Source organism: Pan troglodytes, chromosome 1, assembly GCF_028858775.2.
Source record: "Pan troglodytes isolate AG18354 chromosome 1, NHGRI_mPanTro3-v2.0_pri, whole genome shotgun sequence".
Lineage (NCBI taxonomy): Eukaryota > Metazoa > Chordata > Mammalia > Primates > Hominidae > Pan > Pan troglodytes.
In genome coordinates this window covers 190,691,086-190,718,045 of record NC_072398.2, presented here as the reverse complement: position 1 = coordinate 190,718,045, position 26,960 = coordinate 190,691,086, and the positions used below count along the sequence as shown (strand labels likewise).

Sequence of the window (26,960 nt, the reverse complement as noted above, 5' to 3'; positions counted from 1 at the left end):
CTCCCACCTCAGCCTCCCAAATAGCTGGGACCGCAGGTGCATACCACCACACTCTGCTAATTTTTGTATTTTTTGTAGAGACGGGATTTCACCACATTGCTCAGGCCAGTCTTGAACTCCTGGGCTCAAGGAATCCTTCTGCCCCTGTCTTCCAAACTGCTGGGATTACAGGCGTGACCCACCGTGCCCGGCTGAAAGTTGGTCTTTTCTCACAGACCTGATATGTTTCCATCTGGTGATCCTCAAGTTTCTGGCATTTAGGACCAAATTTAATGAGCAGCCTCAGTATCTGTTCATACTCACAGTTAGCATGTGTGCTTCTCCTTTCCATGAATTTGTTTTCCGTATTATAGGAGGTATGTAATACCCAGAATGAGTAGTACATGTAACAAAGTTGTGATGTTACAGCTTTGGTTTACATATACAAACTGAAGTGTGATGACAACCCTGATTATAGTTTTACCAGTCAGGTCACCTCAGGTTCTCTTGTTCTGCTTTTATTTTCCTGCATCAGTCGTTTCATGTACTTGATCAAGTGCAATATTTGTGTAGATATAAAGCAAATTCAACAGATATAAGTGGCAAGCTATAAACCATTCGATGTTTGATCATAAATGACTATTGTAATAAACAACTATTTCACTAAAGTGTTTTCTTTAAAATATTTCAGAGAAGGATATATAAAACAACAACTCATGTACCACCGGAGTTAGGACAGATCATGGATTCTGAAACATTTGAGAAATCTCGACTCTATCAACTGGATAAAAGCACTTTCAGCTTCTGGTCAGGACTCTATTCAGAGATTGAAGGCACTGTGAGTAATTTACTTCTTGGAGAGACAGTCTGTCTGGTTGTTTTCATTTTCATATTTTTGTAACACAAAAGAGGGTACCACACTTACAAGTCCCAGAATGCTTTCTTAACCTTTGTTATTGATAGTAACGGCTGTGGAGCAAAAAAGACAGAAACATAACTGCTTAGTCAGTTGAAAACTATAGAATATGGGAACTATTACCCTGAAGCCAGGTAGGAAAAAGATCCTCTTCCATTAGGATCCAACTGAGATGTGTCTTCTAAGCAACCATTTGAAACTCCCTGCCTGACGAATGTGGATAGGGTAGCATCCTATCATTATTCCTGTCGGAGTACTTATCTCATTATGTTGAATTTGCCTGGATTTTTTTTTTTTTTCTTCTGGCACAGTCTTGCTCTGTCACCCAGGCTGAAGTACAGTGGCGTGATCTTGGCTCACTGCAACCTCTGCTTCCTAGGCGCAAATGATCCTCCCACCTCAGCCTCCCGAGTAGTTGGGACTACAGTTGCATGCCACCATACCCTCTCAGAGTGCTGGGATTATAGGCATGAGCCACACTGTACCTGGCCTGATTTGACTGTTTACTTGGCAGACTGGTAGTTCCTTAAAGAAATAGTTAAGTCTTGTTCATCATTTTATACCTAGTGCCTGGCATGTAATCAGCATATAGTTCCTATTTATTGAATGAAATAATGTGGGGTTTTTTTGTTGCTTTTTTTGTTTTGTTTTGTTTTTGTTTTTGAGCAGTGTCTTGCTCTGTCGCCCAGGCTGGAGTGCAGTGGCACGATCTTGGCTCACTGCAATCTCCACCTCCCGGGTTCAAGCGATTCTCCTGCCTTAGGCTCCTGAGTAGCTGGGACTACAGGCGCGTGCCACCACACCTGGCTAATTTTTTGTATTTTTAGTAGAGACGGGGTTTCACCATGTTAGCCAGGATGGTCTCGATCTCTTGACCTCGTGATCTGCCTGCCTCGGCCTCCCAAAGTACTGGGATTACAGTCATGAGCCACTGTGCCCTGCCACTTTTATTTTTATCATCCTGATCATCATCATCATCATTTCTCTAGAACTTTTAGATCTACTAGTACCACTAAGAGAAAGATTCCTAAATTTAAAAGAATCATGATCAGCTACCATCATTGTTTCATGAGTTAAAGAAACTGGCTTTATGTAGCTGTGGTAAATGACAGAATTGTCTAGCTCATCACAAAATTTTTCTTAACAAGTATGGAATAATAAGACTAGTGTGGTTAGATCCGAATTATTAGAAACTGCACTTATTTCTTCAAGGTGATGGAAAATGGCAATGCTTCTAGAAGAGTTAAATTTTGGTATTTAGAAAAATTAATAAATGATTTGGAAAACAAAGTCTCATTGGCTTTGGGGATACACAGCTATTGCTATTAAGTAATCTTTTCAATAAAGACTTGGCTTTAGTTAATTTATCTGAGCATTTCTTCTGTTAGGGACATGTCACAAGTAGGAAATCATCCTTCAGAGACAGATGGAAGTAGAAGTGGTTAATTTAGACACTATTCTTTTTTTTTTTTTAAATAGATTAAAGAGAGTTTACTTATGTATTTATATAATGGCCTTGGTCCAAAAAAGACTAAAGGGAGCTCAAAAAAGAATTATAGTAACTTTAAAAAATACATTAAACATATCCAAGATCTTAAATGTATCATTCTCCGGAAAAGCTAGCTGCTTCCAAACTTGACTTAATATTTTGCATGTTTTCCCTCCATTGCTTGGTAAGTGTATTTGCCTCTTCTTTCTGCAGTCGATGTCTGACGGCTGAGTTTTGCTGTTTTGTCAACTGACATTTCCCCTTCTGTTTCACCAGTTCCAGAGAATTGTTGAACAACTTACAACACTACCTGAAGAAGTAATACTCAAGAGTTCTTGTTCTATACTGATTAATAGCTCCCATATTTTCTTCATCTCTGAAAAGTCTGAATTCTCTGTTTAATAATGACAAGGCAATTAGATGAGGTAGACACTATTCTCTTTCTGATGTTTGCTTCTTGGAAGTCCTTTGACTTTACCCACTACAGGGCCATAGTAAAATAATAGGAAAAGCATTTTCAATCTCCTTGGTTGTCCCTGGTAAATAGTGCCAGGAAAGATAGACAGTGGCTTGGTAATTATGGTTGGTGACCATAGGAATGGCTGTTTGTTCTAGGAGATGACAGAAATAGGGAGAATACATATATAAAGTGAGAGCTTTGTAATGTACTGTGGCTCAAACTAGAAGCAGTACTGATGGGCTAAGGTTGGGAACAGTAATAGTTAATAGTCGTCATGATTTTCACTTCATACATAGTTTTTATATTTATTGTTTGATGTTTACAACAGTGAAGTAGAAAGGATAGGCATTATTATTCCCTTTTTATGAATGAGGAAGCAAAGGCTTGGATAAATTAAAGGGTTTGCATGTTTAATTGCCAAGGGACATGCTAATAAGTAGGATAACTGGGTTTCAAACTCTGTTCTGCTGAGTCTTTAAAATGACATTGAAAAAACCATTCTTGAAACTCTAAAGACTGCAACATGAATGTGCTAAATTTATCTCTGGGGATTTTCTGGCTGCATTTATGCTTGGCAGGAAGAATATTTTGGGTAACTTTGAAACCTTGTTTTGTTTGGAAACAAGTTCATTAATTTCTATTTTGTGTTGATTAGAATTAATAGGTTTGTATGTTTTGGTCACAGAGATCAAGTGAGAAGATTAGCTTCGACTTTTTTTTTTTTTTGCCGTAGTACTTTCTACCTGAGGGAACCTAAATAGAGTCATTGTGTGGCCATTTATGGTTGCCACTGTTCACATAAATATGACACTGCACCCAGACAGAAAATGTCCAGCCTCTCTGAGACACTTTCTCTAATATCTCACAGATATCAATAAAGGGCCCACTGAAGAAATGGAATGGCTGGGGAGCAGAGTAGGTCAGGGTCGAAAAGTTTAAATTGTTGCTTCTCTAATTTTTGCATGTTTCTATGTGAGCAGTCTTGAGCCTAAGTTTTCTCATCTTTAAAATGGGAAGTGGGCTGGGTACGGTGGCTCACGCCTGTATTCCCAGCACTTTGAGAGGCCGAGGTGGGGGCGGATTACCTGAGGTCAGGAGTTTGAGACCAGCCTGACCAACATGGCGAAACCCTGTCTCTACTAAAAATACAAAAATTAGCCTGGCGTGTTGGCACATGCCTGTAATCCCAGCTACTCAGGAGGCTGAGACACGAGAATTGCTTGAACCCGGGAGGTGGAGGCTGCAGTGAGCTGAGATTGCAACACTGCACTCCAGCCTGGGCGACAGAGTGAGACTCCATCTCAAAAATAAATAAAAATAAAATGAGAAGTGTGTGGATGTTAAGCCATACCTTGTATGGTTTGTGGCAAGGACTAAGTGAGTGAGATAGTGTAAATGAAGCTCAATGCATAGGAATTACTTAGTCACTGGATTTCTTTGGACAAGTTACTTCAACCTCTCAGTTAAAGTAACCTTTCAGTTAAAGAGTTTCAGTTGCCTCATCTATTAAATAGAGATGATTATACCCTTTTCCCTGCCTGTTTTTCAAGACTGTAGTAGTGAAGCCAGGCATGATGACTCAATCCTGTAATCATAGCACTTCGAGAGGCTCAGGTGGGAGGATCACTTGAGCCCAGGAGTTTGAGACCAGCCTGGGAAACATAGTGATACCCCATCTTTGCAAAAAAATTTTTAAAAAATCAACTGAGTGTGGTGATGTGCACCTGCAGTTCCAGCTACTTGGAGGCTGAGGTGGGAGGGTTGCTGGAGCCCAGGAGATCGAGGCTGCAGTGAGCTGTGATCACACTGCTGTACCCCCGCCTGGTGACAGAGTGAGATCCTGTCTCAAAAAAAAAAAAAAAAAAAAAAAAGAATGTAGTGAAATAATATATGTCAAAGCGCTGGAATTATTTTTTCTGGGATCATTAATTTTGCCATAGAACAACCCTGGGAGCATGCTTAGTGAAATTGTCAACATAGAGACATTGTACAGTTCACCATGCTTTGTTTTTCAGTCCCCAAAAGAAACTAAACATGCTTTGTTTTTCAGTCCCCAAAAGGTTTGCAGTATCAGTTTTCAAATGCGTTTATAGATCATTCAGAATTCATATTAAAACTACCCTTGATGCTTATTTAAATACTGGACTTTTAATAATAGTTGCTATGGCCTTTACTAAAAGCATTATAAGTCCTTAATTATACATTATTTATTAGTATTGGGAATTGGCTGAAAGAAATACCATCCCAGGTCAATTAGATCAACAACTACAGCATATGTCAGACAGTGGTACCAAAGCATGTCTTTTGGGAAAACAAGGTTTATGTCTAAGATTGAATTAGTTGTAGTAAAGTGGAAATACCTGGAGGTAGTGTTAGGGGAGCCTTTTGAAAAGCAATTTATTGGGGCTGAGTGCAGTAGCTCACGCCTGTAATCCCAGCACTTTGGGAGGCCACAGTGAGAGGATTGCTTGAGGCCAGCCTGGGCAACATAGTGAGACCCCATCTGTACAAAAAATTAAAATTAGCCAAGTATGGTGGCGCATACAGTCCTGGCTACTTGGGGGGCTGACATGGAAAGATCCTTTGAACCCAGGAGTTCAAAAATTCAGTAAGCTGTGATCATAACACTGCTCCCCAGCCTGAGTGACAGAGTGAGACTCTGTCTCTTAAAAAAAGAAAACAATTTATTAAAGCAATGATTTTCAAACTTTAGTGTACATCAGGTTTACCGAGAAACTGCTGGGCCCCACTTCCAGCTTCTGATTTGGTACATCTGGGGTAGGGCCTGAGACTTTGCATTTCTAAGAAATTCCCAGATGCTGTTGCTGCTGTCCAGAGACCATATTTGAGACCCATGATATTAAACCAATCCAATGTACTGGTAACAGTCTAAAAGATGGATAGTTTAAAGTGTGGGTGAGATTGTGGGAAAACAGAAACACTGGAGTACTGCTGATGGGAGTGTAATTTGTTATAAACACTTTAGGAAATATCCTGATAATACCAAATAAAGTTGAAGTCCACCATGGATGGATCTAAGAAAATTTAGAATATAAAAAGCAAATCATAGACTGATAAGTATAATATGATGTCATTTATATACATTCTTTAAAAGCATACATAAATCACTATATTATTTGTAGATACATGTATGAAAATGGGAATTAGATTGGAAGGGTACCTATGAAATATGATAGCACCAAAACCCCTCAAACCATGAGGAACTATGTCTGAACCAGTGGGAATATTGTGCTTCTAGTCAAGGAATGTGATTGATCATTGTGTTCCTAAGCTGCTGTCCTATAGAGAGAAAAAATAAATTGATTCCTCTTGACAAACGAGTTCCACAAAGTTGTATGTGTTTTGGGCGGTAGAATTCTTAAACATGCATTCTTTTCAAATTTTGAGCTGCTTCCTAGCTCCTAATGTCCTGGTTATTTAGTGAATGTCTGTGTTCACTTTATCTGCCCAAGACCAAGACAGAGGGTGGTGCTGAGGAAGAGCCTTCTCCTGTGAAAGCCGGGCCCCTACCTCACCTCTTCCTGACCCAGCAAAGACACAGATAATCCCATTCTGTTCCCCAGTTTAGTAAGTGGACATGACTCTCCACTTCTGTGCTTTGTTCTGATGGAAAAGGACTATTTTCTTTCACAGAAAAGACAATTATGGAGCCATATTAATGTGGTTCAAATTCCATTTCTATCACTCATTAGCTGTTGGATTTCGAACACGTTTTTTTGTTTTGTTTTGTTTTGTTTTGTTTTTTGAGACAGGGTCTCCTTCTGTCACCCAGGCTGGAGTGCAGGCACGATCATGGCCCACTGCAGCCTCGACCTCCCAGGCTCAAGCAATCCTCCTACCTCAGCTCCCCCGAGTAGCTGGGACCACAGAATCATGCCACCATAATTGGCTCATTTTTGTATTTCTTGTAGGGACAGGTTTCACCATGTTGTCCAGGCTAGTCTCGAATTCCTGAGTACAAGCAATCTGCCTGCCTTGGCCTCCCAAAGTGCTGGGATTACAGGCATATGCTACCACACCCGGCTGTTTAACCTTTCTAAGTTTAGTTTGTGATTTTGTTGTGGTCTTTTGACAAAAGTTTTTTTTTTGTTTTGTTTTAGAACAGCTTTATTGAGATAATTCATGTACCATACAATTCATATACCATACAATTCATCCATATATAGTGTACAGACAAAAATGTTATATTAACCACCTAAATTTAGTATCTCAATGGTTAGTACTCATCTAAATGCATAATTTATACTAAATGTGAAATAGGTCTATTTTTTAAAAAATTATTTTATTTTGTTATTTTATTTTATTTTATTTTATTTTATTTTATTTTATTTTATTTGAGACAGGGTCTCAGTTTATTGCCTTGCTGGAATGCAGTGTCACAATCACGGCTCACTGGAGCCTTGACTTCCCAGGCTCAGGCAATCCTCTCACCTCAGTCCCCCAAGTAGCTGGGTCTACAGGTACGCACTATCAGGCCCAGCTAATTTTTAAATTTTTTGTAGAGATGGGGTCTCAACTCACCTTGTTGCCCAGGCTGGTCTTGAATTCCTGGCCTCAAGCGATGCTTCTGTCTCAGTCTCCCAAAGTGCTGGGATTACAGGCATGAGCCACCGTACTGGCCTCTTTTGTTTTTTTAATAGAGATGATTATTTTGTCCTTTCTTTCTTTATACCATGCTTTCTCATATGATAGTTTCTAGTACTGTTCAACTGTGATCAAAGTATGCTTTGTTTTATAGCTTATTCTTCTCTTTGGAGGAATACCTTATCTCTGGAGACTTTCTGGACGGTTCTGTGGTTATGCTGGCTTTGGACCAGAATATGAGGTATGTGATTCATTAGCATGTATTTGTCATGGTATTTCTTTTAGCTTGGCAGGCTTTCTACTAAAGTTAATTTTTTGGCTTCTGCCAATGTTAAGATTTGCCTCTCTGTTTGCATAGTCCTTGGTTACCCATGCTGTATTGGCATAACATTAGTTACAATAACAAATCCCAGAATATCACAGGCTTATTTGCAATGGTTTATTTCTCAATCACATAATAGTCCAGTGTGAGTATTTTTAGTTATCAGGTGACTTTCTTCCATGTGGTAAGCCAAGAATCCAGGCTCTTTATCTTAGGGATTTGTCTGTATGATTTAAGGTACCTTTCATATAGTGCCTGTGTAATAAAAAAGGAATTGTTTTGTTTCTCATTTACTTCTCTCAAAAGTAAACTTTTTTGAAGGCAGGGATGATATTTCAGACCTTGTGTTATCCATAGAATCAAGCATATTGCTTGGGATGTAGTAAGTAAGTGCTCAGCAAATACTTGTTGATTTGTTTGCCAGTAGTTCATAAAAACTGGATTTTTGTTTTTTCTTTTGCTTAGATCACTCAGTCCCTGGTGTTTCTGCTGTTGGCTACACTTTTCAGTGCATTGACTGGTTTGCCATGGAGTCTTTATAATACTTTTGTGATAGAAGAAAAACATGGCTTCAATCAACAGGTATAATAAAGAATACAAATGTTCTCTTTTAAATGTGAAAAACTTCTGTGCTTTTGTCCTGTACTGTTTATAATTTAAACATAATTGACTATTTCAGAGTATGAATTGAGAAAAAAGGGAACTGCAGATATCGTAAAGATCATAGCTGAAATTCTTGGGGGCCGCGGTGGCTCCGGCCAGTTGCCCTGGCACTCGGGGAGGCAAGGCTACACGTTCGAGGCCAACCTGGTCAACACTGATTTAAAAAAAAAAAATACTTAAGGCCAGGCCCAGTGGCTCATGCCTGTAATCCCAGCACTTTGGGAGGCCGAGGCGGGTGGATCCCGAGGTCAGGAGATCGAGGCCATCCTGGCTAACACCGTGAAACCCTGTCTCTACTGAAAATACAAAAAATTAGCCGGGCTTGGTGGTGGGCGCCTGTAGTCCCAGCTACTCGAGAGGCTGAGGCAGGAGAATGGCGTGAGCCCGGGAGGCAGAGCTTGCAGTGAGCTGAGATCTCGCCACTGCACTCCAGCCTGGGTGACAGCAAGACTCCGTCTCAAAAAAAAAAAAAAAAAAAAAGAAAGAAAGAAAGTCTTGACTGGGTACGGTGGCTCACGCCTGTAATCCCAACACTTTGGGAGGCTAAGGTGGGAGGATCACTTGAGTTCAGGAGTTCAAGACCAGCTTGGATAGTATAGTGAGACTTCATCTCTACAAAAAAATTCTAAAAGCCAGTTGTGGTGGCATGCATCTGAAGTCCCAGCTACTTGGGAGGCTAAAGCAGGAGGATTGCTTGAGCCCAGGAGGTTGAGGCTACGGTGAGCCATCATTGTGCCACTGTACTCCAACCTGGGCAACAGAGCCAGACCTGTCTCTTAAAAAAAAAAAAGAAATTTATGTTATAAACTCCTTTAGCACTAATATCTATTGTTTTTCAGCTACTAATCATTTGTTTGTTTGCGACAGGGTCTCGTTCTGTCACCTAGGCTGGAGTGCAGTGGCAGGATCATGGCTCACTGTAGCCACGACCTTCCAGATTCAAGCAATCCTCCCACCTCAGCCTGCCTAGTATCTGGGACTATAGATGAATTATACTACACTGGGTTAATTTTTTTATTGTTATTTTTAGTAGTGACAGGGTCTCACTACGTTGCCCAGGCTGGTCTGGAACTACTGGGCTCAAGCAATCCTCCCATCTAGGCCTTCCAAAGTGCTGGAATTACAGTCGTGAGCCACTGCACTTGTCCTCAGTTAATAATGTTTAAATGAATTTTCAGCTGTAAAATGCAAGACATTTACCCATTGTCTTAAGCTGCCTAATGTCATATAATATAGTTTCACTGCATGTTAATTTGAAAAATTGCTTTAATAATGTATCCTTTGTATTTATTTATCAGTTATTTTAAAAAGCAGAACCAGTTTCCCAGTTTCTTGTGGTAATGTTTTCTTTTTGCAGACTTTGGGGTTCTTCATGAAAGATGCAATCAAGAAATTTGTTGTGACTCAGTGTATTTTGTTGCCTGTGTCTTCACTTCTACTTTACATTATTAAAATTGGGGGTGACTATTTTTTTATTTATGCCTGGCTGTTCACATTAGTTGTGTCTCTGGTGAGTAAAATCTTTATTTCGTTTTCTTTTACAAAAGTTCCTTGGTGAGATTTCTGTAATCTTCATTGGCATGTAAACAGTTCTTAAGAAGCAGCTGAAATATAAATAGGTGCTTATATACATTTCCCCCTTGGTTTCTGCTTTTGATTGTAGAAACAGGAGTATTGACTGACCATAAATTTCCTTCTCCTTATGCTAACTCTTCAGGTCATAGAAACTAGTTGTTAGTCACTTTTAATGATTCAGTTGTCAGGCAGTTTTGGGTTGTGCATTTGTGAGTTGCCACCAGAATGACTAAGTATGATAATTTAATGACTCCTGACTGACCTCCACTGCCTAAAATCATGGTTATTTTGAAGAGAAATGAGATTTAAGAGGGACAAGAGAAAGAAAGCATATACTTAACTGGCTTTCTTCTGCTTCCCTTCCCTTGCCTTTCCCTTCCCCGTTAGACACTCTCTCCCTTCTTTGCCCCATCTACTTCCCCTTCCCCTTCTGTCTTTTACCCATTCTTCTTCCTTTCCTTCTCCTGTCTTCCCTTTTCTCCCCAACTTCCACCTATTCCTGCCTCTCTTCTTCTCCTTTCCTTTTCCCTCTCACTCTTTTCCCCCTGATTTTTCCCTCCCTCACATCTCCTATTCCTCTTCTCTTTCCATACTCTCAAGTGCTTCACAACACAAACACTACAACACAGTCAAAATGATCTGTTCAGGGCCAGGCACAGTGGCTTACGCCTGTAATCCTGGCACTTTGGGAAGCCAAGGTGGGAGGATTGCTTAAGCCCAAGAGTTTAAGACCAGCCTGGGTAACACAGTGAGACTCTGTCTCTACAAATAATAATTTTTAAAAAACCCAAATGAAAAAACCCAAAGTGGTCTGTTCAGTGCACCCAGAAATTATCATCTATCAGCTCTTCAGCTCCACTGATGAGGTTTATTTTATTTTATTTTATTTTATTTTATTTTATTTTATTTTAGAGATAGGGCCTCCCTGTGTTGCCCAGGCTGGAGTACAGTGGCTATTTCACAGGCATGATCATAGTGCACTACAGCTTTGAGCTCCTGGGCTCAAGCAGTCCTCCTGCCTTGGCCTCCTGAGTAGCTGAGACTACAGGTGTGTGACACCATGCCCCAGCTGAGGTTTATTTTAGTCTGAATTACATAATGCTCATTGTTTCATTTTCCATTGATGGGATCAAGATCAGAAAATGGGCGCTAGTTGGATTTACAGGTATCTATTGTATGGCAAATTAAAGTAAGACGAAAAAGAGCAGAGAAAACGCTCTAAAAATGCTTAAGGAAGTGCTATTTCAACCACAATGTACAATTATGAACTACAGGTAATTAATTTTAGCTGATAAGCCAACCAAGTAACAGCACACAATCAAGTTCTACTAATTCTTTTTTGGGAAAGACTTCAGGTCTATTGTGATTACGCTAAAAGGCAGAACTGCGTGTTATGATTGACTCATGAAGCATCAGAAATCCCCAAGATAGTTCTGAAAGGACTATACTTATTACCACCTAGAGATTTTAATCACTGTTAGTAGCATTATCCTTTAAAATAAAATTCATAAGTTTACTCTGTTATCAGACTACTCATTTCAATTTAATTCATCAGACAGATATTATGCTCTTACTATCTGGTACTATTTGGGCCTGGGAATACCAGAGCAAGTAAGTTCCTTGTTCTCAAGTTTGAGGTCAACATAATTGTTTTAATATAATTTAATCTGTATAATAAAGAATGGTTTTTCTTTAAGAACATGTTCATATGTTATTCTGACATTTACTTTTCAGGTTCTTGTCACAATCTATGCTGATTATATTGCCCCTTTATTTGACAAATTCACACCTCTGCCTGAGGGAAAGCTTAAAGAAGAAATTGAAGTAATGGCAAAGAGTATTGACTTTCCTTTGACGAAGGTGTATGTTGTGGAAGGTAAGGCTACCTGGGGATAAGAAAGTTTTATCCAAGTGGTTTATTTTATTTGATACTTTATTCTTAAAATTTTAATAAATGAGTTAATCAGTTTTTGTTTTTTTCTTTTTAAAATTTGTTATTTAAAGGCTAGGAGTTTACCTTTTGGCTTTTTAAGATTTACAGAAATTGATAACATAGGCCAGGGATAGAAACTGGTGGCTTGATGCCAAATCCTGCTCTTGTCTGCAGCTATGTTTGTTTGGTTTTACAGTATTGTTTTAAATTTTTGGCCAAGGCTTTTTCACTCTCTGTTATATTATCTTATATATTAGACTTATTCACTTCTGTTATCTGCCTAGTTCTTTTAGGTAGTTAAGTTGGACTCTTGAATAGTCAAATTCTGTTTAGTATTAGTTTGGAGGCTCTTAAACAAAGCCAGTGTTATTGACCTTGTCTCCTCCAACAAAATATCCAGTGTTCTGGAGGACTCACCTGAAGATTGATTACCAAAGACTGCAGTACCACTGAGTACTGCAGATTTGTTATACTCTGCTTTTTTGATGATTACTTTTGAGATTTAAGTGGTCTCTTGACCGTTACTCAAATCTTGACTTCCCATTAACACCCAGTCTATTACTTTCTTTGAGACTTTGGTAGTTGACTATTAAAGTCTCAAAGAAGACCACGGAGATGTAGAGAGAAACTGTTGTAAGGTTCTATGACTTTCAGAATTTATAAAGTCCATATAAATGAATGTAATAGTTCTGTTCCTGCCACTTACCAGTTATAGGATCTTGGACAAGTGACTTCACCCTTCTGGGTTTCAGTTGTGTTTCCTCTAAGCTATGGTTTCACAAATGTTTTTTGTAAAGGGCTAGATAGTAAATATTTTAGCTTTGTGGGCCACTTGTTCTCTGTTGCAGCTATTCAGTACTACTATTATAGCGCAAAAGCAGCCATAGACAATACTAAACAAATGAGTGTGGCTGTGTTCCAATAAAACTTTATGAAAATAAATGGCAGATTGGATTTGGCCTGTGAGCTACAGTTTGCCGATCCCTGCTCTAAAATAAAATATTACCAGTGAGAAGCAGCAGTGTTAGATGAAGGAATAGAAGCAGAAACAATCACAGGGTTAGAGGAGAACAGAGATGGTCACAACTGAAAAGAATGAATCAACAGCAACTGGAAGAACATAGAAATTTCAGACATCTGGCTGGGCGCTGTGGCTCACGCCTGTAATCCCAGCACTTTGGGAGGCCAAGGCAGGCGGATCACCTGAGGTCGGGCGTTTGAGACCAGCCTGGCCAACATGGTGAAACCCTGTCTTTACTAAAATACAAAAAATTAGCCGGGCGTGGTGGTGCGTGCCTGTAATCCCAGCTACTTGGGAGGCTGAGGCAGGAGAATCGCTTGAACCCGGAGGTGGAGGTTGTGGTGAGCCAAGATCAAGCCATTGCACTCTAGCCTGGGCAACAAGAGCCAAATTCTGTCTCAAAAAAAAAAAAAAAAATATATATATATATATATATATATATATATATATATGTATGTGTCAGACATTTAGTGGCTCCTGAGGATATACAGCCCAACTAAAGGCACGATTGGAGTAGCTTAAAAGTCTGTGGAGAAATGGTAGAATAAGCCAGTTCATACTTACTTCTTTAGCCTCTGAAATAACTACTCTTTTTTTTTTTTAGGTAATATTAAACTAGAAATTTAATCATTAATCAGTACAACAGAATAGTCTCTAAGCTGCTTTTACTGAAGGAGCAACCTAAGTTGCTGATCCCTTAAGTTACAATCAGATAACATGAAATAATAGTTAATGCTATGACAGTGGAGGTAGTCAATAGAATATGTGAAATATATCGGTGCGATTTTCTTTTTATCTTTTTTTTTTTCCCCTACAACATCCAGAGTATGAGAGCTATTTTCATTTTAGATAAAATAGTCAGGGAAGGCTTTATGGAAGGTTATGACCTGAGTTGGGTGTTAATGGGAAGTCAAGATTTGAGTAGGTTGGGGGCAGCATTTCAGACGTCAGGCTTCAGGGTCAAAAGGCTTGGGTTTGAATCATAGCTCTATCACAGATTATCAGTGCTGGGCTTGGTGGCTCCAGCCGGTAATCCCATCTACTGGGGAGGCTGAGGTGGGAGGTCAGGAGTTCGAGACAAACTAGTTGTGTGACTTTGTGCAACTTAGCTTTGCCAAACAGCAGTTTACTCATCTATAATATATGTTTTAATTGTTGTTAACAACAGTAACAATTCTCAAAAATATTTTGAATGAATGAATGTTGTTGCTGACAATAACAACACACATTACATATTTGTAAATTGGTAGGGAGATTGTAGTGAAAAGCCAAGAATATTGCTCTCAAAATATTATCAGATAGCAAGTGCTATGCAGCAAATTAAACTAGTTTGGTCTGATAAGTTGATACTGTAGATTGGTCATCAGATTGAGCTGAGACCTAAAGGGAGGAGCCACCCATTTGACGTCAGTGGGAAGATGTTCAAGGACCATGAAGAAGTCCAGTGTGGCTGCACCATAGCAGGAGAGTGTTAGGAGATGAAATCTGAGACATAGGCAAGAATCAGACCACAAAGGCCTTTGTAAGTCAGGGTAAGGAGTTTGGATTTTGAGTTCAGTGGGAAGAGCCATTGAAGGCTTAGACAGGAAAGTGACATGATCTGCTTTGTGTTTTTAAAATATCCTGGGCTACTGTATGGAGAATATGTTGTAGAGACAGGCAAGAGTCTAGGTAGGACATAATGGTAGCTTAGACTAGGATAATAGTAATTAATGGAGAGAAGTGGATACATTTGGGACAAGTTTTAGGGTAGAGTTGATTGAATTTTCTAATTGATTGCATTGGGAGAATAAGGGAAAGAGTGACATCAAAGATAATGGCCTAGACTTTTGACCTGAGCAGTTAGATATATGGTAGTTTCCTGAGATGGAAAAAAATGGGAGAAGAGTAGGTTTGTGGGGAATTAAGACTTCTAATGGCTATATTACATATTGAGGAACCTACTAAACATTGTATTAGAATTCTGCAAGCAATAGAAACCAACTGTGGCTGATTTAAGCAGAAAAACTGCTTATTGAAGCAATATTTGGACCAGGTGCAGTGGCTTATGCTTGTAATCCCAGCACTTGGGGAGGCCGAGGTGGGCGGATCACTTGAGGTCAGAAATTCGAGACAAGCCTGGCCAACATGGTGAAACCCTGTCTCTACTAAAAATACAAAAAAAAAAAAAAAAAAAAAGCCGGGCGTGGTGGCGGGCACCTGTAGTCCCAGCTACTTGGGAGACTAAGGCAGGAGAATTGCTTGAACCCAGGAGGCGGAGGTTGCAGTGAGTCAAGATCGTGCCACTGCACTCCAGCCTGGGCGACAAAGCAAGACTCTGTCTCAAAAAACAAACAAACAAACAAACAAACAAAACCAGTATTTGGCCAGGCGTGGTGGCTCACGCCTGTAATCCCAGCACTTTGAGAGGCTGAGGCAGGTGGATTACCTGAGGTCAAGAGTTCGAGACCAGCCTGGCCAACATGGTGAAACCCCATCTCTACTAAAAATACAAAAATTAGCTGGGCATGGTGGTGCACACCTGTAGTTCCAGCTACTGGGGAGGCTGAGGCAGGAGGATCACTTGAATCTGGGAGGTAGAGGTTGCAGTGAGTCGAGATCGCGCCACTATACTCCAGCCTGGGCAACAAGAGTGAGACCCTGTCTCAAAAAAAAAAAAAAAACAACGTTTGATATCTCACAAAATCCACAGGAAAATTAAGTTTGCGAAGCTCAGAAAATGGGCTGTTACATAGGAAGGCTAGGAACTTATAATCATATTGCAGAACCTGTCTGGTGAGGACACTGCTGTGGCTACTTCAGAACACCGGATTCAGCCACTAGCACCTGCAGAATTAATTCCTCACTGCTTTGCTTTTTTATGTAATTAGCTAACTATTCAGAGTCCCTAAGGGGCACATCTGATTGACTAAGCCAGGGCATGGGGCTAGCTGCTTGGAGTGCTGGCGAAACAAATATCTGGCCTTTTAGATTTCTCAAATGAGAAGCAGCCTCTTACATAGTGTGACACTTCCTAAACTCTGAAAGGAGATTCTAATATTGGACAAGAAAAAAGACTACACACAAGAATACAAACAACAAATAAGTCTATAGACATCCCTGTGGAGATGTCAGATAGGTAACTGTAGGTATGAGTCTGGAGTTTTAGGGAGAGGTCAGCGCTAAAAATACAGATTTGGAAGTATCTGGCACATAGATGGTGTTCAGTGCTATCCATGAGGGCACTTAAGAGAAGGGGACCAGGGTCAGAGTCAGCAGAGAAACAGCCAGGAAGGAGGCTAAGGAGGAGAGGCCCTTGAGGTAGGAAGAAAACCAGGAGAAACTGGAGTCTCAAAAACCAGGAGAAGATCGTGTTTTAAGGAGAAAGTGGTCAACTATGTTAAATGCTGCTAAGAGATTAAGAGGAAGCATTCTAAACAAAAAATGGCAATGCCTTACATTTTTGTAGAATGTTTTTGTTTTTGGAGTTCTCAGATATGTTACTTCATACCTCAAGCGATATCATTAATCCATTCAGTAAATAAACATCATTGAATATACAGTCATGCATTGCTTAATAATGGCAATATGTTCTGAGAAATGCGCCATTAGGCTTTTCGTTGTCGTGCAAACACCATTATACTCATACAAACCTAGATGGTGTTACCTACTGCACACCTAGGTTGTATGGTATAGCCTCTTGCTTCTAGACTACAAACCTATCTAGCATGTTACTATACTGAATACTGTAGGCAATTGTAGCATGATGATTAGCATTTGTGTATCTAAACATAGAAAAGATAGTGTGCTCTGCTACAACATTACAGTGGCTATGAGGTCACTAGGTGATAGGAATTTTTCAGCTTTATTATAATTTTGTGGGACCACTGTCCTATATGTAGTCTGTTGACCGAAATGTCATTATGCGGTACATGACTGTATGCGACATGCCAGGCACAGCGATATAAAAAGCTTACAGTACAGTACAGGGATTCTTTTTTTTTTTTTTTTTGAGACGGAATCTTGCTGTGTCACCCAGGCTGGAGTGCAGTGGTGCAATCTTGGCTCACTTCAAGCTCCGCCTCCCGGGTTCACACCATTCTCCTGCCTCAGCCTCCTGAGTAGCTGGGACTACAGGCGCCCGCCAGCACACCCGGCTAATTTTTTTGTTTTTTTAGTAGAGACAAGGTTTCACTGTGTTAGCCAGGATGGTCTCGATCTCCTGACCTCATGATCCACCTGCCTCGGCCTCCCAAAGTGCTGGGATTACAGGCATGAGCCACCGCACCCTGCCAGGGATTCTTAAACTTTAGTAAGTATAAAAGTCCCTCGAGAGTTTGTTAAAAGACAGATTCCTGGGCTTCATTCCCAGAGATTCTGACTTAGTAGGTGTTTCCAGTATCTACTTCTAACAAGTACCCCTAGGTGATTTTGGCGTATTCCTTGGACCACACTTTGAGATACCTGGACCGGTGGGAGATAGTAAGACATTAATTTACTTTTATTTGTGTGCATACAATCTGCTTACTTTCATAAATAACTTCAGATAGTGTTTAATAAATATTTTTAAATTAATTTAAAAATTTAGGATTAGCGGCCAGGCATGGTAGCTCACACCTGTAATCCTAGCACTTTGGGAGGCCCAGGTGGGCAGATCACCTGAGGTCAGGAGTTCGAGACCAGCCTGGCCAACATGATGAAACCCCGTCTCTACTAAAAATACAAAAATTAGCTGGGTGTGGTGGCGTGTGCATGTAATCCCAGCTACCCAGGAGGTTGAGGCAGGAGAATCGCTGGAACCCGGGAGGCAGAGGCTGCAGTGAGCAGAGATCGCACTACTGCCAGCCTAGGCAACAGAGCAAGACTCCATCTCAAAAAAAAAAAAAAAAAAAAATTTAGGATCAGGAAAGATAGAGATAGAAGGATGGGACTTCAAAGGGTAACACAGACAAAATAAACAAACATGTTTGGCTCTTCCTGGCAACCAAACCAAAAAGAAATGTAATAATGCAATAAATAAATAATAGCTTCTATTTGTCAAAGTTTTACTACTAAACATACTGCCAAGTACTTTTCATTAGAAATATGAGTAGATAGAAAATTCATGTTTTTTGCGAGAGACTTCAAATTCCCAGGAGAAATAAATGTTTATCATTTCTTTTTTGAAAAAAGTATATAAATAACAGTAGTAGTATAAAGATCAGACAGCATATTAATTGCTTCACTTAGAATATCTCATGTAATCCATAATCTAACCCAATGAGGTAGATATTAGCCTCGCTTCATAAATAGGAAACTAAAGCTTAAAGAAATTAAGAAAGTTTTCTAAATTGACAGAACTAATACATGGCAGAGCCAAGATTTGAACCCAAAGTCTATGCTCTTAATCACTATACTCAACTCACTGCACATTGTAGGACATTTAGAAATCAAAGAAGTGCATAAAGAAGAAAATAAAAATCAACCGTAGTTCAGGTACTGTTAGCTGCTATTAAAAATTTAGGTATGGGCCAGCTGTGGTGATTCACACCTGTAATCCCAGCACTTTGGGATGCCAAGGCAGGAGAATTGCTTGAGCCCAGGAGTTAGAGACCAGCCTGGGCAACATAGCAAGACCCTGTCTCTACAAAAAATTAGCCGGGCATGGTGGTATGTGTCTGTAGTCCTAGCTACTCAGGAGGATGAGTCAGGAGGATTGATTGAGCTCAGGAGGTCAAGGCTGCAGTGAGCCATGATTATGCCATTGCATTGCAGCCTAGACGACAGAGAGACCCTGTCTCAAAAGAAAAAAAGATATGTCTTCTTCCAGTCTTTATAAAAATTGCTTTAATTATAGAAGTAGGTATGCTGATTTTAAAAGTCTTTGGGAAAAGAAAGGAAACAAAAATCTATATTTTTAGAATTTAGTGATAAACATTTCAGTATTTTGGTATGTTTCCTAATAGGCATGGGCTTATGCTTTTCTGTTAATATTTATTAGGTTGGTGCAAAAGTAATTGCAGTTTCAGACCATGAATTTTGAATCCTTATAACTAGGCTCAAACACATCTTTATTAATCAAAAGAAGAACCATTACAATCAACACATTTTTGCCAACAAGAAATACGTTTGCTTATTTCTGTAGGGTAAAACTCTGTGCTTCGGGATTTGGCAAACTCTTGGAAAGCATTTTCTGCATCCAGCTAGTTGTGAAAACGTTTTCTCTTTAAAAAGTTGTTGAGATGCTTGAATAAGTGGTAGTCAGTCGGCAAGAGGTCAGGTGAATGTGGCAGATCAGGCAAAACTTCATAGCCCTATTTGTTCAACTTTTGAAGCATTGATTTTGTGATGTTCGGTTGGGTGTTGTCTCGGAGAAGAATTGGGCCCTTTCTGTTGCCCAGTGCTGGTTGCAGGCGTTGCAGTTTTCTGTGCATCTCATCGATTTGCTGTGCATACTTCTCAGATGTAATGGTTTTGCCAGGATTCAGAAAGCTATAGTGGATCAGACTGGCAGCAGACCACCAAACAGTGACCATGACCTTTTTTTGGTGCAAGTTTGGCTTTGGGAAGTGCTTTGGAGCTTCTTCTGTGTCCACCCACTGAGCTGGTCATCGCCCGTTGTTCTATAAAATCCATGTTTCGTCTCACATCACAGTCTGATAGAGAAATGGTTTGTTGTGTAAAATAAGAGAAGACGACACTTCAAAACAATGATTTTTTTAATTTTTATTTTCGCTTAGCTCATGAAGCACCCACTTATCAGGATTTTTCACCTTTCCAGTTTGCTTCAAATGCCAAACGACCGTAGAATGGTCGACATTGAGTTCTTCGGCAACTTCTTGTGTAGGTGTAAGGGGATCAGCTCCGATGATTGCTCTCCATTGGTCATTGTCAACTTCCGATGGCCTGCCACTACGCTCCTCATCTTCAAGGCTCTCGTCTCCTTTGCAAAACTTCTTGAACCACCACTGCGCTGTACGTTCGTTAGCAGTTCCTGGGCCAAATGCGTTGTTGATGTTGCGAGTTGTCTCTGCTGCTTTACGACCCATTTTGAACTCAAAGAAGAAAATTGCTTGAATTTGCTTTTTTTTTTCTTTCTTTGTGAGACAGAGTCTCCTGTTGCCTAGGCTGGAGTGCAGTGGCGACATTTCTGCTCACTGCAACCTCCGTCTCCTGGGTTCAAGCAGTTCTCATGCCTCAGCCCCACGTGTAGCTGGGATGACAGGTGTGCGCCACCATGCCCGGCTAATTTTTTGTATTTTTGGTAGAGACAGGGTTTCACCATGTTGGCCAGGCTGGTCACGAACTCCTGACTTCAAGTGATCCGCCTGCCTCAGCCTCCCAAAGTGCTGGGATTACAGGCATGAGCCACTGCACCCGGTTGAATTTGCTTTTTGTCTAATATAATTTCCCTTATCTAAAATAAATATAAAATAAACAGCAAGTAATAAGTCATTAGCAAAAAACATAAAGTGAGAAATGTGCATTAAAATGATGTATAACATAACCATATTTATTTAAGAATGTATTCCAATATCAAACAGCAAATTTCAACAGTGCAAAAACCGCAATTACTTTTGCACCAACCTAATACATGTACATTTTTTCTTGACGATAATGGAAGCTGATATACGTGAAGTTTTGTATCCTTCACAATATATTGGTGAGCTTTTTCTTGTTAAAATTCTTTGGAAGTATAATTTTTTTCTGGCCGCTTAAAATTCCATTTCATAGTTTTACTATAATTGAATCATTCTGTAACTGTTGGATGTTTAGGCTTTACTTATTTACTTACTGCTATAAAGCTGTGATGAGCACATTTATTGGCAAAAAACAGACACTCTCCACTGCTGGTGGTGAATTATGTTGATATGGTTTTTCTTCACATATTAAACGATTTGAAAATGTTAATGTCCTTTCCAGTAATTCAATTTCTAGGAGTCTCTCCAAAGGACCCCAAACTTTTTAATTATATTCCATGCTTTGAACTGTCTTTTCCTTAGGATCTAAACGCTCTTCCCACAGCAATGCTTATTTTTATGGCTTCTTCAAGAACAAGCGAATAGTTTTGTTTGACACTCTACTAGAAGAGTACTCTGTACTAAACAAAGACATCCAGGAGGATTCTGGCATGGAACCCCGCAATGAGGAAGAAGGGAACAGTGAAGAAATAAAAGCTAAAGTTAAAGTGAGTTATTTTTTCCTAAGAGATTCTACCTTAGTTTTTATACACAGTTCCTGTGACAACTCAAAATAACATCAATTTCTAGGCAGTGAGTGTTGAATTCAGGGAGACTATCAGATGAAAACCATGGCTCCTTTACAGTTCTGGTATTTAGGAGAGATCACCACTATTATTACATGCTAACTACCTTGCAAGCTTTTATAGAATGTGGATATTAAAATTGGAAGCTCTTATAAGAAAATTCATATGATTATAAGCTATCTTTAAAACAGGAACTTGTGTGTATATATATATATGTGTGTGTGTGTATATATATATAATTTCTGATGTGTTTATGATCAAAGAATTCCCACAAGCAAGATAAAGAGAAGATAAACATCTAATTTTTAGCTTTATTAAGACAGTAATTGTAGGCTTTGGCAATGGAGAGACTTGGATTTGAATCCTGGTTCTGTCATTTAGTAGCTTTGTATCCTTGGATACGTTGTGTAATTTAGTCTGTTTTATTTGTTTAACACACATTTATGAAATGTATACTCTGTGCTGAGAGACTTTACTTGGCAGTAGGTACACAAAAATAAAAAGGAATACCTTCCTCTTAAGCTTACAGTCTAAAGGGGAAATAGTCATGCAATCACAGTACAATATGTGAATTGCTACTGTCAAGCTTTAGATTCTAGATATAGTAACTGGAGCACAAGAAAAGACATTTCTCAAATCTGACCTGAGAGTCTGAGAAAGCTGCTTCTGAATCCTTTTCCTGGATAAGATTGACTGATATTGATTAGCAGAATTTAAAGTATCAAGACTAAATGGGGGAGAGGGGACAATGATAAGAAACAATACAAACTGTCAGAAATGATCATCAGTATTTGTATGTGTGATGGAATGTGCCATTGCCTTTGGTGTCATACAGAGATGATTTTAGATCCCTGTTCACTCACCGTCTGTGTAACTCTGTGCAAGTAAGTTAAGCTTTCATTTATTTATGTATTTATTTATTTTGAGATGAGGTCTGGTTATGTTTTCCAGGCTGGTCGAACTGCTGGCCTCAAGTTACCCGCCTGCCTTGGCCTCCCAAAGTGCTGGGATCATAGGCGTGTGCCATCGCACCCCACCAAGCTTTCTAAATCTTTGATTTCTTAACTGAAAGATGAGGCCAGTAGGGTTTCTCAAGCTGCACCCTATTTTTTTGAGCCAGATAATTTTTTTGTTGTGGGAGGTATCTTGTGCATCACAGGATGTTTAGCAGCATCCCTGGTCTCTCCCCACTAGGGGCCATTTCCCCTACAACCTCTACAAATTGTAACAACAAAAATGTCTCAGAATATTGCCAGATGTCCCCTAAAGGTAGCGGTGGGGCCGAGTCTCCCCTGGTTGAGAAATACTAGGCTAAAGGTACCTACATTTTAGGGTTTTGAAGATTAAATGAAATAATATGTGTGAAATACCTTGTACTCTCTACCCAAATGTAGAGAGTACCAGAAAATGATTAGCATCTGAGCATCTGTTTTGACACTAAAAACAGGTTCTAGTAAAGTACCTAGCCTGTTATAAATATGTAGATGAAATAAAATTCTGTGAAGGGATTAGAAGACATCTTAAAGTCATCTTATAAATAGGAAAACTGAAGTCCAGAAAGAATAACCCAGTGATAACACTGGAGAATCATGCAAGTTTAGAAAGTTAATCTGCTTATGGTCAGGCACTGTGGCCCATACCTGTAATCCCAGCACTTTGGAAGGCCAAGACAGATGGACCACCTGATGTCAGGATTTAGACACCAGCCTAGCCAACATGGTGGAACCCCGTCTCTACTAAAAATAAAAAATTAGCCAGGCATCGCATGCCTGTAGTCCCAGCTACTCCAGAGGCTGAGGCAGGAGAATCGCTTGAACCCAGGAGGCAGAGGCTGCAGTGAGCTGAGATTGTGCCACTGTACTCCAGCCTGGGTGACAGAGTGAGACCCTGTCTAAAAAAAAAAAGAAAGTTAACCTGCTTAAGAGGCATCCACATATGGGGTGGACTACATTATAGCTAAACCTAGACATTAGCTAATGGTGTGCTGATTACAAGCAAAGTACAGAAATTACAGACATTTAAAGTCTATGAGAATAGTTTTCTTTGGCTACAAAAACAATTGGGTGGTCCTTTGAAGTATGTTGAATGGGATTTGACTTATTTTGCTGGCTGCTTTAGGGGCCTGCAGCCGGGTGTGATGGCTCACACCTGTAATCCCAGCACTTTGGGAGGCTGGGGTTAGAGGATTGCTTGAGGCCAGGAGTTTGAGACCAGCCTGAGCAACATGGTGAGACTTCATCTTCTCAAAAATTTAAAAAAATAGCCGGGCGTGCTGATGTGCACCTGTAGTTCCAGCCACTTGGGAGGCTGAAGTGGGAGGATCACTTGAGTTCAGGAGGTTAAGGCTAAAGTCAGCTGTGTTTGCCCTAATGCACTTCAGTCTGGGCAACAGAGTGAGACCGTGTCTCCAAAACAAACAAAAACAGTGTGCTTTGCTTCCTTGATTAACTACAAATATTTTACTGTCTAAATACATATTACATGACAAGATACAATAGACATAGTTTTACCCTAAAGAACCTATAGTAGAGGAGACAAATAGCCTAGAGTTTAAGGCAGGGCATGGTAAATGTCATGAGCAGCAGCTGATATAGTGTGGATTTCAGAAATGGAGATATTAATGCAGATTCTAATGGTCAGATAAGTTTCTTAGAAGTGAGGCTATTTGTCTTTTTTTTTTTTTTTTTTCGAGATGGAGTCTCACACTATCGCCCAGGCTGGAGTGCAGTGGTGTGATCTCGGCTCACTGCAACCTCCACCTCCCGGGTTCAAGCAATTCTCCTCCCTCAGCCTCCCGAATAGCTGGGACTACAGGTGCGCACCATCACAGCCAGCTAATTTTTGTGTTTTTAGTAGAGACGGGGTTTCACAATGTTGGCCAGGATGGTCTCAATCTCTTGACCTCATGATCTGCCCGCCTCGGCTTCCCAAAGTGTTGGGATTACAGGTATGAGCCACCAGTGCCCGGCCAGAAGTGTGGCTATTTGAAGTAGGTAGAAATGTGACTTGGGGCTGGGGTTTTTCAGGTTAAAGGCAAGGAATGAATAGAGACAAAGTTCACAATGCCTGTTCTGAAACTGATGATTAAATAGATTCTTGTAGATGGGGATAGGAAGGTAGGCCAGGACCAGTTTTTTGAATACATTTTCCTGAAGCCATCAAGTGATTATTTCCAGTGGCCTGGAAAGTTTAGATTAATTTGGGTAGAGGCCAAAGCTTATTTTAGGAAGATTCAATCTGATGGCAGAATATAGAATAGAGCAAAGATTGGAGGCAAGGAGACTTCTAGGAGTCTGCTGCATTAAGATGACCAAGATAAGCATGAGATAATGAGAGCCTGCTCCAGAATGAGAGGTCCAAGTAAGTGCAAGAGTCATAATAAAGGATGGATTGAAAGTACAGTCATGCTCCACATAATGACATTTCGGTCAATAATGGACCGAATATGCTACCATAAGATTATAATACCATGTTTGTAACCATACTTGTCCTAAGGTTACATATGCTTAGATACACAGTTACTCACTATTGTGTTACAGTTGCCTACAGTATGCAGTATGGTAACATGATAGACAGGTTTGTAGCCTAGGAGCAATAGGCTGTACCATAGTGTAGAGGTATAGTAAACTGTATCACCTAGGTTTGTGTAAGTGTACACTATGATGTTTACACAACAAAATCACCTCACAACACACTTATCAAAACATATCCCCATCATCAAGTGATGCATGACTATACTTAGAGATTGATATTATGGGAAGTGAAGGAGAAGGTCAAAGATTGACTCAACAAGCCGGGCGCGGTGGCTCACACCTGTAATCCCAGCACTTTGGAAGGCTGAAGCAGGTGGATCACCTGAGGTCAGGAGTTTGAGATCCTGGCCAACATGGTGAAACCTTGTCACTACTAAAAATATAAAAATTAACTAGGCATGGTGGTGGGCGCCTGTAATCCCAGCTACTTAGGAAAATCACTTGAACCTGGGAGGCAGAGGTTGCAGTGAGCTGAGATTGAGCCATTGCACTCCAGCCTAGGCAACAAGAGTGAAACTTCATCTCAAAAAAAAAAAAAAAGAGATTGACTCAAGTTATTAACTTTATTGCTTTTCGGCACATGTACCACTGGTGAGATTATTTTAGTTATATCAATATTTTAAATTTGATTAGTTGTATATCTATTAATATATATTAGGGAAAAAATGAAACTAGTGTATCAAACTCATGATTTCATACAAATGTATTGTCACTTAGGATAAGGCTAGTTTTAAAAGGTGGATTGGTTTAAAGAAATAAGTAAATAATTACATGGAGGGTACACAGATGTGGTGGAAGTTTAGGAAGCAGATTTATTCAGCACTTGGTACTGAATGCCTACTATGTACAATGCAGTAAGGGATGCAAAGATGGTGTTAGCCTGGATGGTATAGAGAACATGAAGCATTTCATTTTTAACAGAAATTTAAAGAAAAAAAACTAAAGTTACCTGAAATCCCACCCCTTAGAGATAACTACTATTAACATTTTGATGAGTGTGTCCATAATGGCTATTACATTTTAAAAGATAACTAGGAAACCTGGCTGGAATTTTACCCTTCAGAAGACCAATAGAAGAATTGGAACAACCTGTCTCAAAAGCAATTTAAGGCCAGGCACAGTGCCTCATGCCTGTAATCCCAGCATTTTGGGAGGCCAGGGTGGGAGGATTGCTTGAGGCCAGGAGTTTGGGCAACATAGCAAGACCCCTATCTCTACAGAAAATTTAAAAATACAAAATATTCAAAAGCAATTTAAGAAAATAATTTTAAATATATATAAGCTTCCCTTTTATAGAAGACAGCAAGTATTTCCCAGTAAGTACTAGGGTTATGTGAAAGTCTTCCCAGTTGATAAATATGATAGAAAGGATGCAGGCTCCAGAGAGATGGATTTTACCCACTACTTAGTAGCAAGACATTTTAATATATTAGCTCCTTTTCTTCATCTCTAAAATGAAGACCATACTTCCCATCTGCCCCACTTGGTGCTGTGAGGATCAAATGAGGCACTGTATGAATTTTGTAAAAAGGAAAATGCTAAGAAAACTAATAGATGGGCAATACCTATTTTTGTTCTCTTATGTGAAATTAGTGTGGGAAGAAAAGAAAATCGAGGTCTAAGAATCTCTAGTGAATAAGCAAGTCTCCTTTCTGTGGAAAGTGATCCACACTGTTTAAGCTGTAATCATTCCACATCAGCGTATCTTTGAGTGTGACCAAGATGCTGTTCTAAACAGCTTCCTAAACCCAGACAACCAAGAGATGAGAGCATATCCTGAACAATAGAGGATTGGTTGTTTTATAAAATAATGCATAATTCATATTGGAAAGCAGGTGACTGGTGAAAACAGAAGCCTAAGGACCATGTTACTTTATGTAAAATGAGGCTATTAATACCTGCCTTATACTAGTGAAGATTAATGAACTGTTTGTAAAATATCTAATACATACAGTGTCTGTACATAGGCAGTTAATACATGGAAGCTGTTATCACTGTTATTATTAAACAAAAACATTAGCTATGTTTTTGCTTATGATTGAAGTAGAAAAGTCAGCCCAGCATAGTGGCTCACGCCTGTAATCCCAACACTTTGGGAGGCCGAGGCTGGTGGATCACCTTGAGACCAGCCTGACCACATGGTGAAACCCCATCTCTACTAAAAATACAAAATCATCTGGGTGTGGTGGCACATTTCTGTAATCCTAGCTACTTGGGAGGCTGAGGCAGGAGAATCTCTT

The 26,960-nt window shown here is 39.8% G+C and overlaps 1 protein-coding gene across 1 annotated transcript in view; it reads left to right on the top strand.

The window, feature by feature from the left end:
- Positions 1–26,960, top strand: part of ZMPSTE24 (zinc metallopeptidase STE24) — a 44,648-nt gene that overhangs the window by 2,158 nt on the left and 15,530 nt on the right. The window contains exons 2-7 of the mRNA XM_513352.6: positions 671–817; positions 7,604–7,690; positions 8,237–8,353; positions 9,792–9,944; positions 11,744–11,885; positions 20,925–21,109. Of these exons, the coding sequence (XP_513352.2) occupies positions 671–817; positions 7,604–7,690; positions 8,237–8,353; positions 9,792–9,944; positions 11,744–11,885; positions 20,925–21,109 (831 nt within the window). The remainder of the gene's footprint in view (positions 1–670; positions 818–7,603; positions 7,691–8,236; positions 8,354–9,791; positions 9,945–11,743; positions 11,886–20,924; positions 21,110–26,960) is intronic.